This window comes from Beta vulgaris, chromosome 4 (genome assembly GCF_026745355.1).
Source record: "Beta vulgaris subsp. vulgaris cultivar EL10 chromosome 4, EL10.2, whole genome shotgun sequence".
Classification (NCBI taxonomy): domain Eukaryota; kingdom Viridiplantae; phylum Streptophyta; class Magnoliopsida; order Caryophyllales; family Amaranthaceae; genus Beta; species Beta vulgaris.
In genome coordinates, this window is record NC_079205.1 from 46,154,269 (window position 1) to 46,168,797 (window position 14,529).

A 14,529-nucleotide genomic window follows, 5' to 3' on the forward strand; every position below is an offset into this window, starting at 1 on the left:
AATTAATCACTAATTATGGTGATTATCTTAACCTTTCATCATATTTAATTACTAGTTAGGATGAGTATCTAGATTAATCACTAATTAGGGTGATTATCTTGATCAATCACTAATTAGGATGATTATCTTAACCTTTCATCATATTTAATCACTAAATAGGGTGATTATTTTGAACCTTGGTTAAGCACTAACTAAGGTGATTACCTTAACCTTTCATCGTATTTGATCACTAATTAGGGTGATTATCTTTCTTTCATTTTTAAGTACTAATTAAGGTGATTATCTTTCCTTCTTTATTAATCACTAATTAGAGCGATTATCTTAGACCTTGGTTAATCATTAATTAGGGTGATTATTTTAAATTTTGATTAATCACTAATTTGGGTGATTATTTCAATCTTTCATCATATTTAATCACCAATTAGGGTGATTATCTTGATTAATCACTAATTAGGATGATTATCCTTATTAAACACTAATTAGGGTGATTATCTTAACCTTTCATCATATTTAATCATTAATTAAGGTGATTAGCTTAAACCTTTATTAATCACTAGCTATGGTGATTATCTTAACCTTTCATCGTATTTAATCACTAATTAGGGTGATTATCTTAAAACTTGATTACTCACTATTTAGGGTTATTATCTTAACCTTTCATCATATTAATCACTAATTAAGGTGATTATTTTAAATCTTGACTAATCACTAATAAGAGTCATTATCTTAATCCCATTTCTATCACTAATTGGAGTGATTACCTCATTTCTAACTAATTTGTCTAATTCTAAAGGTGAATTATTCATAATCTATTTTCCTTTCTTTCCTTTTTATATCTAATGGTAATTGGCCAATTAGGGTGAGACATAAGATCGAACTACGATAGTTTTAATCCATGAGTAGAATCTTACAATGATTGGTACGTATGTAGTGCAACTTTGGTGCTCAAACCTACGATGTACAAATAAATATATTGGTCCTAAATAAAAAAAAAAGGTTTATGTGTATATGTCCTAATTATGTGATTCTCTTTCTTTTTCATAGTCATGATTACTTTAAAATGGAAAATAACGCATTTACTAAGAGCTCGTTCTTTCGAATGGAAGAGGAGACGAGTTAGATACGTTAGCACCTATTAACTAAACCACGAACCCTATCTCATGGTAAGAAGACCAATTTATCAAAAAGGTCTTATCCATAGAAAATTATCATCGTTTTAAATGATATTTTTCTTGAAATTGATTTTCAAATGATTTATTAAATAAATATGTCCCTATTCAAATATTAATAAGGTGACGATTTCAAAGTTTTCTAAAACTCATATTTCAATCAGAAACTATTATGGGATTCAAACCGTTAATTAAGACAATCAAAAATCGAATACCACACATAGTAAGCACATTATGCCACTGAAACTAACTACAAAATGACATAGATATAATCGAACTAGTGACCTATTGCAAGATCAAAAATAAACCGCACGCTAAAACAACCACTTGGCCAAGCTTTCAATATTTACTTTTAATAAGCTACCTGCTTTTTTATATTCTAAAGCTTTTTAATTTATTTGGGCTCCTTAAAGGTTTGGACCTGGGTGGTTACCCTTTCCGCCACGCCTCAAAGTTGGGCCTCTAAGGCTGCAAATGAGCAAAATTAGAACTCCAAATTAGCGAATGAGCAAAAATATAAAAGCCTTAGGATATTATTTTTCAATAATTATTGTTACAAGCAAAAGCAAATTCAACCCCGAATAAATGAAGAATGATGTCCGTATTCTAGCTGCTAGTGGTAAGTGGTCGTCAATCAGTCGATGGCCTGAAAGGAAAGGAAGGCAGAGAGAGTCTTTATTGCAGGATGTAATGCTTGGAGACGGAAATATCGGTATCCAATCGAAAATGAAGAGCAGAGACGTTTTCCTTGCATTGGAAGGAAAGGACCAATTCCACAATGGCAGTGGCCAGGAATGCTGGAGATTCTTAGAAGAATCAGGTCAAATTTTTCCATAACCATTGTCAACTGATATTTTTTATGTTGAAAATTTTAATGAACACAATACTATGTTGCGTACGTAATTTCATTTAACACGTATTAGAAGTTAAAACTTCTCTCTTGTTTCAAGTTACTACTTCCTTCATTTCTAAATAAGTGCAATATTTCTCAATTTAGAAAATGTTTCAAGTTGCACGAGTTGTTGTTTATTTTATTTTTTATTTTTATTGCAAATTTTCGTTAAATTGCTGATTTTGTATTGTTGTAAAATGAGATTTTCCAACACTATAGTATTTATATATACTTCCTCTATTCTTTTTCCATTACAACAATTATCACTTTTGGTAGTTTCATCTATTGGAGTCATTTCACTTTTGGGAAAAAAAGACAACTATAGTTGATAACGTTGTCCTTACTTATATCTGGCAAAATAGACTCGTATCTATTGACCCTACCTAAACACCCAACACGAGACTCGTTTTCCACCCGAAATATAACTTAAACCCAAAAAAAGCCGACCCGAAGTAAAATAGACCCGAACATGATTCGAACTTGAATCTACTCGATCTGAAACTCACCCGATAACGATGACCCGACCTGAAAAGTTGTCATATTAGTTACTTTTTAAAGAAATTTAAGGAAAAAATTGTCATGAAATACTATATGTACGATTTAGCCACTATATATTAATTAGTCTAATATGTGTTCTATTTATTTGCGAGATTGAAAACGCGATTTAACCCGAGCCGATATGACCTGAAATCTCTTACACTTGAGATGGACTTGTACCGTAACGGACACGACTCGAACGTAACCCGAGCACAAAGTTGACCCGATTATGACTCGATCCATTGTGACTCGACCCGTGTGGCTCGTTTTCCACCTCTACCTTTACTTAATGTTAATAAAAACCCATCATTGATTACTTAAATTAGCTCATAAAGTTGCATTTACTTTATTGAGGATTTACTTATCATCTACTCTAGTTATTTCCTCTATGTTAAACTACCCATTTTATTAATTTCTTATAAATCATGCACAAACACATTGTTGTGGTAGTAAAATACAGGAAAATATTTTTCATTATTATACTTTAATTTATAGATTTGTTATCATGATTATAAATTATTTTTTTAATGTTCAATTGAATATTATAGCTAAGTCTTATTAAATAGTATCTCAATAATTGGTATGACTAACAGTACGTAACATAGTTTTAACATGTTAAAATTAAGATTATATCTAATTGAGTTAAACTTTTAGGACTATTTTCTTCTTATAAGTCAAAATACTTGCAACCTAAACATTAAACAACATTTTATTCTTATAAATCATGCACAAACACATTGTTGTGGTAGTAAAATACAGGAAAATATTTGTCATTATACTTTAATTTATAGATTTGTTATTGTGACTATAATTTTTATTATTTTTAATGTTCAATTGAATATTATTGCTAAGTCTTATTAAATAGTATCTCCATAATTGGTATGACTAACAATACGTAACATAGTTTTAACATGTTAAAATTTGGATTATTTTTTGATTGAGTTAGACTTTTAGGATTATTTTCTTCTTATAAGTCACAATACTTGCAACCTAAACATTAAACAACATTTTATTTTTATTTCTATACTTTATACTTTTTATTTTCTTTTAACTTTTCACCAACCCCTTCCAACAGCACCACCCATGTTTAAACCAGCCACTGGCCTATAGCCACCTACACACCTGACACCACTTCCACCACCGAATAATTTTTCTAATGGGGCTGGGCGGCTAGCTGTATGCAGCCTTCACTCTCCCTGTTTTCTCAATCTCTTATACTCTTACAAAAGCAAAGGTGGTGTACCACGACTAGATTGATGAAGCGCTGAAGAAGAGAACATCCACCTGTAGATTCAGAAGGATAAAAAAAGTAAGAATTTTTTGAGGTGAAGGACCAATTAAAATAGGGTTTTTGTGAGAAACATCACACTAAGGACCTGTTCTCCTCAGCTTATTTTCAGTTCAATTCAATTCAATTCAGCATAGTTCAGTTCAGTTTAGCTCCATTCTTTTATAATTATTTTGTTAAATATTATTATTATGTTGGTCTAATTTAATTTACTAATTATTCTTATTATTATTTATTTTTATATCATTATTATTAAGTATTATTATTATTATTTCTACATATTATTGTGTTTATTATAGCTTTACTCATTATTATTACTATTATTATGAGGAATATGGTTTAGGTCAAAAGCACAAATAAACCCACGTTTTTCAACCCATAAACTAATCAAATCGCGTCAAAACAGTTTATGATGCAATTTTGCGCTGTCTGATCCAATCATTATTTTTATAAGTAAATATTATTATATTATTAAATCTAATTATTAAAATAATAATATTAATTTACTTATTAGATATTATTGTTATTATATAATCATCATGAAGTATTAATATATTAATACAAATAATATAAAATAATTATTATTAATTATCATTATTATCATTAATTATTATTATTATTAATTTACGATTATTAATATTATTTATTTACAACTATCATTTAAAAATATCCAAAATACTACTATTATTATTCATTATTAATTATTCATTATTATTATTTATCATTATAATTATTATTTAATATTAATATTATTATTGTTTACATATTATTTATATATTTATTACATTCAATTTAATTCAATTCAGTTTAATTCAATTCAATAAAATTCAGTTCAGTTTAGTTTGGTTTAGTTTAGTTCAATTCAGTTCAGTTCAGATCATATCATATCAGTTCAGTTCAGTTCGACTGTTTTATGCCGAAGAGAACATGCCCCTAAATTTTATTTTCAAGGAAGGACCAATTAAAATAATTATGTTTGCAACTTAACACCACATTACGATTTCTGGCCAATTAAATTGCCAACATTCTAACGGTTATAATATATTTCCCTCCAAAATCTCGATTTTTTTTTGTTTTTCCTCCTCCCCCACACCTACGCCCTACCCACCAGAACCCCCTAGTCCCGTACTCCGAAATCCTCTCATTCTCCTTTTCACTCCTTTTCCTAACTTCATCCTTCTTCTTCACCTCGCTATCCCAAATACTACAACCCCTTTTGTGCTGGTTGCCCCCTCTCTCTCCTCGTGGGTCCTTGCTCTCGTGCTTCAACTATCATAGGGATTTCGGGAGGAGGATTCCGAGTGGGGTTTCCGGTGGGTAGGGCGTAGGGCATAGGGTGAGGGAGGAGGATTCCGGTGGGATTTTCGGTGGTTAGGGCATAGGGCGTAGGAGTGGGGGAGAAGGATTCCGGTGGGGATTCCGGTGGGTAGGGCAAAGGGGTGGGGGACGAGGATTTCGATGGGTAGGGCGTAGGTGTAGGGGAGGAGGACACACAAAAAAATCGATATTTTGGACTGAAAAATAAGTCAACATCGAAAAGTTGACAATTTGACCGGAAAATCGTATTGTTGTGTTAAGTAGCCAACGAAAGTATTTTATTTGATCCTTCCCTCCAAAAGACTTTTAAGTTGTATTTTCCCATAAAAGCCATATTTTAATTGGTCCTTCTCCACACAAAAAAAACCCAAAAAATAACCTCATCTTCATTTATGGTGTGGTCTATATTTTCTCTCTCTTCAATTTAATTTTTATTTTCTCTATCTTGGCTCGCTTCTTTATCTTCCTCTTCCTCTTCTCCAAACATACTATTTCATCTTCCTCAACCATCATTGAAAGATAGAAGTTCAGAGGTCCGAGTTTCAAACTCGATTTTCAGATATCAAACGGAGGTCCTAAAAATTGGATTGATCGGAGATGGAGGTCCTTGATTGACAAACAGGTCAGAGTCAGAGTTTTGTTATTTGCTGGGTGGGGTTTAGTGGTCTGGAGGGGGAGGAGGGAGGCATGAGAAAGTGGAAATTATTTTAGTTTTCTTTAAAATGTAAAAATCATAATTAAAATTTAAAGGTAAGGAACTTTTTTTTTTTAAAAAAAAAAAAAGCAAACCAATAATAGGATAACACCGCTTCAAAAAAATAATAATAAGATAACACATAACACATAACATATGACCTACTAAAGAGGTCCCAAACAAGTTAAACTCAATAGAAAAAGATGACCATACAAGCTTAACTCAATCAGGATTAATCCAAAAGTTTACTTATTCTGGAAAGATCATGAAAATGTTGGCTTATCGTATGCAATTTTGCCTATGCTATTTGTATAGTTATTTTTATATGTATTTAAAATAAAGAATAAATAATATGTTATTATTCATTTAAATAAATATATTTGCATAAGTTGTAAAACTATATTGTATAAGGAACTTATTTCGAAACATATTTCGAGCACTCTCCGATGGTAAAAAAAATTATAATATTGCGAATTATTTAGCAAAAGTTATATTCAATTTACATAGTTGAATAATTAGGTTGTTTCACTCATTAAAAACACCTTATATGTATTTATATCTATGTTGAACGCTATTTTTAAAAAATAAATAAATAAAGAATGACATATCATGCTTAGATATAGTATTATAAGATTGTGTTTTTAAAGTCATACTCTAATTTTTTTATCATGCAAAACACTAATATATGTATATGTAACTTTATCGCTATAGATTTTAGTTTTTGTTGTAATAACAAAGTTTTCTTAATAAATAGTGTTGCAATACTAAATTGCTTTTGGTTCAGTTGAGTAAGACTATGTTGGTGCTTGGATCCTATAGAGTTTTAAATAACTATACAATGTAAAGTTTTAGCAATATCAACTATTGAATAAAAAATCAATGGCTCATATTACCTTTCCAAAATCCCTTTTATTTTCTTATTGAAATCCACTCGATTATTTCCCCCTTTCTACCAATATGAGCCATTGATTTTAAAATGTATGTTTCATATACAACTCTATCCTATAGAGGATCCGGACTTGTAAGGATGTGGTTTTTGAAAGATAATATGTTTAGTCCTGTAATTTGGACCTATTATAAAATGCTATAGTCACTCGTAAGGAGGAGAGAGAAAAGCATGGAGGGGAGAAGAGAGAAAGCCTGGAACTTCATATAGTAATTAATGGAGGATGGTGGGAGGAAGAGAGAAAATCGAGGAGAAAGAGAGAAAAAACTAACAACGTTATAATTCTGTTAGCAGTAAGAGTATTTCGAGCACAAAGTCCAAGTTCATGGGTATTTGAGAAATTCTCCAAATATGAGAGCAATTTGAGAATCACGTCAAACCTTAGGGGTACTTGAAGAAATTTTTCATATTTCTTATCATACATTACTTTAGGATAAAGTTGAAAAATATATAAATGGATCTTGTTTTAAAGTACTTCTTAAATACTTTCCAATGTTACCAAAACTATAATTTTTCGAAGTATATATTAAAAGGTATAACTAATTTACTATAAGTCTTTCACTGTAGACGAAACTTTATTTATGATCTTATCCTAAACTCTGCATATCTATTTTTAATTTATTAATTTAAAACTTTATTTATTTTACAAAAAATTATGACATGTCAATTAATAAACGCGACAATTGGATTCCAATGATGTTGCCAAATGTCACAACCTTGTGAACTGGCTTTTGGACTATTCTAATTAGAGTAGGTTACTTTAATACGTTACTATAACTAATATTTATTCTATACATTACTTTAATGTAGAGTTGAAAAATGTTATAAATGGATTTGTTTTAAAATACTTCTTAAATACTTTTCAATGGTACCAAAATTATAATTTTTCGAAATATATATTAAAAGCTATAATTAATTTACTATACTAAAGTCTTTCATTATAGAAGAAACTCTATTTGTTCTTATCCTAAACTCTATATATCTATTTTTATTAATTTATAATCTCGTACAATGAGGACGACAAATGTCGTGACCTCGTGAGCAGACTTTTGGACTTTGCTTTATATATTAGATACTAGTATTGGGAGTCGGACAAATGCCCATTCTCTTCGTGTAGAAGATGTAGACTTTTGAAAATTTCATGTACCCATTTTGAACGTATTTTTATCCGACATACAACAACAAAAGTTATAATGTAATGACTTTGAATATTTTAATTCTATATGAGTAGTTTTTGTAGAAAAGCCCTAGTTCTTATTGAATTTCTAATTTTAATTTCAGTTTGTTACTTTAATACATTAGTATAGGTAATTCTTCCTCCGTTCTTTTTACTTGCAACACTTTCCTAAAAAGGAAATAATTAATTACTTGCAACACTTTCCTAAAAGGGAAATAATTAATTACTTACAACACTTTCTACTTTGCTTTTCCTTTCTCTCTATCTCCCTCCAATCACATGAGGCCCTCTCTTTTTTTCCTCTCTACCTCTCTCCTACCCAAATTTTGCATTGGAGTTGATGAAAAAAAAGTGTTGCAAGTAAAAAAAAAACGGAGAAAGTATTCATTTTTATACATTACTTTAATATAAACTTTTAATATAAAGTATTTTTTAAACACTATAGTCGTACAACAATTATAATTTTCCGAACTATATATTAAAAGTTATAACCGATTTTCTATAATTAAGTTTTTCATTGTGAACCCAACTCTTTTATGCTTATCATAAACTCAATACATGCATTTTTATTTTAGTAACTCTATTTAATTATATTTTCAAGAATGACATGGCAGTTAATAAGTGCGACAAACGTCGTCCAATGAGGACATCAATTGTCGCAACCTCGTGAGCTGACTTTTGGACTTTGCTTTATATATTAGTTATATAATAGTATCGGGACCCGGACAAATGCCCAATCTTTTCGTGGAGAAGATGTAAACTTTTAAAATATTCAAATACCATGTTTGAACGTATTTTTGTCCGATATAGAAGAACAAAAGTTATAATGTAATAACTTTGAATATTCTAACTCTAACCTGAATAGATTTTGTAGAAAAATCCTAGTTCTAATTGAATTTCTAACTAAAATTGTCGTTTGTTACTTTAGTACGTTAGTATAGTTAACATTTCTTTTTATACATTACTTTAATATATAATTTTAAATGTAGTATAAGTAGGCTTTATATTGAAGTACTTTTTAAAATATTTCAAGTGGTACAACAATTATAATTTTCCAAACTATATATTAAAAGGTATAATCAATTTACTATACTCAGGTTTTTCATTGTAAAACCAACTATATTTCTTCTTATTCTAAACTTAATACATGTATTTTTTGACTTTGTAACTCTACTTATTTTTTTGAAAATGACAAGGCAGGTGCGACAAATGGCATCTAATGAGGACGCCAAATGTCACGTCCTCGGGTAAATGCACGTTCTATTCGTGGAAAAGATGTAGATTTTTGAAATTTTTTATACCATGAATAACTTGAATAGGTTTGATAGGGAAGTCCTAATTCTAACTAAATCCCTAATTCTAGTTGCAGTAGGTTACTTTGATACGTTAGTATAGTAAATATTTTCTTTTCTATGTTACTTTAATATAAAATTTCATAATATAAATAGGTACCACATTAAACAAATAAAAGTTCAAAGATAAAAACTGAAAAGAAAAAAAAAACTAGAGGTACAACATAGAAAAAAAGGAAACAAAAGGGTACGTTGTAGAAAAGCCCCAAATCATTTTTTGCTGAATGTCAAGAAGCTAAATGAAGTTCCAATAAATAATATTAGGTATTTGCTATGAATGGCCTATACAAGAAGATATGTCAACAAGTTTTGATGTTGCATACCATACAAATCACTTATTCACTTAGACTATGCTCTCTTCGACTTATTATACATTGTTTAATCAAATCAGACCAAATTAGATCTTCATAACAATATGAACAACAAATCAAACTAGGCCAGGAACAGGAAACTGTCAGACCATATCAGACTAGATTTTTATTGATGCAAGTTCCAGAAATGCTTCAAGGGCAAGAACAAACTCAAGTATGGATTAAGTGGAAGTGAAGATGTCAGCTCAAGCTCTGAAGATTATGGTGTTGGTGTGGGTGTGGTGGCTGGCCCTAAACAGCCCCCAAAGGCAATATGAAAGCAGGAGCCTGGAATTGTCGGGGGCCTAAATCTACTAACTCCCCGACTATTCCTTTCATCAAATGGCTAGTCAGTAGTCAAGCTTTGAATTTTCTTTTTCTTTCAGAAACTAAGAGTAAGGTTGTTGATCTAGATAGTAAGCTGTGTAAGTTAGGTTTTAAAGGGTGGGTAGGGCAGGACTCAAATGACCTCTCGGGGGGTCTAATTTTGTGTTGGGACTGTTCTATTGAAGTGTCAGTGTTGTTTGTATCTGATAACTATGTATGTTGTGAAGTGAAAGATGAATGTAATGTAGCTTTTTATGTGGTGTGTGTCTATGGGGAGCCTGTTGTTGAGAAAGGGGCTCTGGTGTGGAATACCATTAGAGCCTTCCTTTGGTCCCACCTTGGGAAACACCTTCTCTTGGGGGATTTTAACCAACTTGAATCCAGTGACCAAAAACTAGGAGGGAACTTGCTCATCAAAGGGGCACAAGCCTTCCTAGATTGGAAAGAGAATTGTAACTTAGTAAACATTCCATGCCATGGGGTTCAATTCACATGGACCAATAATCGACAGGAAGACAAAGTCATCTTCGAAAGATTGGATAGGGCATACTGTAATGACAGTTGGAGGACTGAATTTCTGGATGCATTAACAATAAACTTTCCTATTTTCATTTCGGACCATGGACCAATTATAGTGGACTGCCACCCTTCCTTCACAAAGAAGAAAAGAGCTTATAAAATAGAAGCATGGTGCCTTGAGTTTGAGACCATTGATAAGATTGTCAATGTAGCCTGGCAATCAAAAGTGCCAGGATCAGGACTTTTTAAAATACAACGAAAACTTCAAAGGATAGCGAAAGAGTGTAGGCACTGGTGTTTGAACTACAAGGATAAATATGGAATCCAATGGGATAAGATGAATCAGGATCTCTCGATGGATCAGGCTGAGCTTCAGAACCAAAACAATTGCACAAGTGAAAGTAACAAGAGTAAAAAGATTAGAATATCGACGGATATAAAGCTGGAGTATTGGAAGCAAAGGGCACGTACTAAGTGGGATCACCTTGGTGATCAACCATCTAGCTTCTTCTTTAAAAGCATGAAAACGAGAAAGGGCGGAAATGATATAAGAGCTTTCAAAGATTCAATGGGCGTTTGGACTGCGGATGAAATTAAGATAAAGGAAGAATTTGCTTCGTTCTTTGAACATCTTTTCAACCCGGAACCCCATTTGGAGGATATGGCAACTAGTAGGGATTGGCTAGAAGGAATGCCTCGACTATCTAGTGATCAGGTAGCACATCTTGAAGAGCCATTTACCTCAGAAGAAATTAAACTCGCGCTGTTTAGTATGAAGCCGCTGAAGTCCCCTGGGCCGGATGGTTTTCCGCCTATTTTCTATCAAAAAAAGTGGGAAATAATTGGAGAGGATGTGTGTCAAGCCACCAAGAACTTTCTAGATGGTGGGCATATGCTTCGAGAGACAAATAAGACATTCATTGCCTTAATTCCGAAAGTGAGTCGACCAGAAAATGTTGGCCAATTCAGGCCTATTAGTCTGTGCAATACATCATACAAGATTATATCTAAATGCCTTGTCAGAAGAATTCAACCTCTCATGAACTCTCTCATAGGTCAATTCCAAAATGCTTTTGTTCCGGGAAGATCGATAAATGACAATTGTATCATAGCCCACGAAATGCTCTTTAAGGTGAAGAAGGCAAAGAAGGATGCAAAATACAGCATGATCCTATATCTTGATCTAAACAAGGCATATGATAGAGTAAGGTGGGATTTCATTAGAGAAGTCCTCAATGCAATAGGGTTCCCCTCAAAATGGACTCACATCATTATGGAATGCATTTCTTCGGTGTCTTACTCAGTACTGGTGAATGGAGAGGCAACAAGGTCCTTCTCACCAAAGGCGGGTTTAAGACAAGGTGATCCTCTGTCACCCTATCTTTTCATTCTGTGTATGGAGGTATTGTCCAGGAAAATTACACAACAACAGAATCAGGGTTTGATTAAGGGGCTTAAAGTGCATAGAAGAGCTCCGGAGATCTCTTACCTTCTCTTCGCAGATGATGCCCTTTTCTTCTTAAAGGGAACGCTTGAGAATGCTTGGAATGTGCAAAAAATTCTGAGCTCCTTTTGCACTATGTCAGGGGAAATGATTAACAATCAGAAGTCTTATACTGTGTTTAGTAGGAATACCCCAAAGAAATTTATAAGACTACTTAATAAGGGGTTGAAAGTGGAGAGTAAAGACAAACTGGGGAAATATCTTGGATGTCCAATGGACGTGACGGGGCATTCCCTCCAGACATTCCAAGATCTCCCACAAAAAATTTCAAACACCATCACGGCATGGAGCTTCTCTTCCTTGAATCAAGCAGGTAAGCTTATTCTCATTAATAGTATCCTTATGGCGTTTGCTTCTCACATAATCTCTGTTTACTTATTTCCTAAGAAAACTCTAGTGAGTGCCACCTCAATACTTCTAAAATACTGGTGGAAGACTAGTAAGGACAAAAAGCCAATATACTGGAAAAAGCGTAGCCTCCTCGAAAAGCACAAACTTGCGGGAGGGCTAGGTATGCGAAATCTTCTTGCAATAAACAAAGCCACTCTTTTTAGACAAGCATGGCGATTACACCATAGCCCTCATCTACTGGCAAGTCAAATTTTTCGAGCAAAATACTCGGAGAATTGGTTCTCGAAGAGCTTGGCAGGTAAAATTCCGGGTTCGTGTTCTTGGGGAGGAAGAAGCATAATGAAAAGTGTTCAGTATTTGGTTGAGGGAGTGGGAACTCTAGTTGGGAATGGTAGGAACACGAAGATAATTGGGCCTAAATGGGTAGATGGTGGTGAAATTTCTTTTGAGGATCAAGCAATCCCGTCTCAGTCCCCCAAGCTAGAATGGATAAGCGACTTAAATTATAATAATACAACTTGGAATGAAGAAGTGCTTATCCGATGGTTCGGACAACAAAAGGCTAAGTGTATTCAAGCAATTCATATCCCGTCTTTTGACTGTGATGATGAATACATCTGGCTTCACTCCAAATATGGGATTTATACTCAAAAATCAGGTTACTGGGAGATAATGAGTAGAAATGGGAATAATTATGTCCCCACATTATTCTGGAAGCAAAATCTCTGGCCGAAATGGAAAATCTTCTATTGGAAGCTAGCTAATGGTGCATTAGCCACCAGAGTAAACCTTAGGAAAAAGAAAATCCTAAGTGAGGCTCCCTGTGCGTTCTGCGGGCAGGAGGAAGAGTCGGATACTCACCTATTTAAAGATTGCGAGATATCAAGAAGAATTTGGGCATCGTCAGAGCTAGGTCTCATAAACTTAGATAAATGTAAGGATTCGATTGCTATTTGGACTAGAAATTGGATTTGGTACTTCATGCAGAATGACACGCCAGAAAAGGACCATGTGCAGGAGTTTGTGGGAATTCTGTGGAGTATATGGATTAGCAGGAATAATGCCATCTTTAGGTCAAAAAACAATTTGGATCCAAAGGTAGTGTTTACCATCCTTAATGAATGGAAGAAAAGGAATAAGGATACGCAAGAAATGAGTATTAAGGAAGCAGGGCAGAAAATAAGCTTGTGTATACAAAGAAAACAAGACACTCTAATATGGAGCTACAACTGGACGGTGCAGGTAACATGGTACACACTACTAATAGATGGAGCTTGGAAGGGCATAAGCACAAGGAATAGGCACCCAGGGATAGCAGCATATGGTTGGGTTCTGAAGAAGGGAAGGGAGGAAGTGGCTAAAGGTGGGCACATTATAAATGCCAGTTCAGCAGATCAAGCAGAGGCTTTAGCACTATTGAATAGCCTGAAAGAGATGCTTACAAGAAATATCTTAGGATTAGAAGTCTGGACGGATTCCAAAGTACTAGTAGAAGGTCTCAGAGAGGAAAATAAAATGTTACCCTCTACAAAAAATATTTCACTAGACATCAAAAGTCTAGGTAAAAGCTTCAATTTCATTAAGGTTTGTAAGGTTGACAGAAACAAAATAGCTCAAGCCCACTCTATTGCTACTACAGCAAGAAAAGTAGGCACTAGGTTGTAATTTGTTGTTTTATTTATATTGCTGCCAAAAAAAAAAAAAAAACATTGGTCCTACCCTTGCTAAAGTCTTGAATACTTTCAGTCAGAGCAATATTATTTAAAACAAGGCGAGATGATGTTAACAACTCTAAGGGAATCATAATTCACAGACGATTAATAAGCTTCATTGATTCTAATACTACCTGACCAAAGTGAAGCAAGTTGTTGACTTGTTGTACAGATGGTATGTCACACTCCCATATGGCATCACACAATGACCTGCATTAAGAGCTTGTACTAGGAGGTTCTTAGCCCCAGCCATAGAACTGCACTGCAATATTTTTCTAATCCCAAGCCAGAGAAACCATGCCCATTTATCAAACCCTGTTGAACCACAATCAGAAATTCAGACTGCTCCCATAGCCAGAGTCCACTAGCATCATAAAAGGAGATATGGAGGCTT

The 14,529-nt window shown here is 33.3% G+C and overlaps 2 protein-coding genes across 2 annotated transcripts; both read left to right on the forward strand.

Annotated features, from left to right (window-relative positions):
- The first annotated feature begins 1,754 nt into the window (after window positions 1-1,754).
- On the forward strand, window positions 1,755-12,163 carry LOC104891166 (uncharacterized). Its single transcript, XM_019248749.1, has 3 exons — window positions 1,755-1,989; window positions 10,109-11,970; window positions 12,155-12,163. The coding sequence occupies exons 1-3, from the start codon at window positions 1,755-1,757 to the stop codon at window positions 12,161-12,163; spliced, it is 2,106 nt and encodes a 701-aa protein (XP_019104294.1).
- Window positions 12,164-12,285: 122 nt separating this feature from the next.
- On the forward strand, window positions 12,286-14,088 carry LOC109134694 (uncharacterized). Its single transcript, XM_019248748.1, has 2 exons — window positions 12,286-12,385; window positions 12,806-14,088. Exons 1-2 carry the CDS (start codon window positions 12,286-12,288, stop codon window positions 14,086-14,088), a joined length of 1,383 nt encoding a protein of 460 aa, XP_019104293.1.
- Window positions 14,089-14,529: the final 441 nt, after the last annotated feature.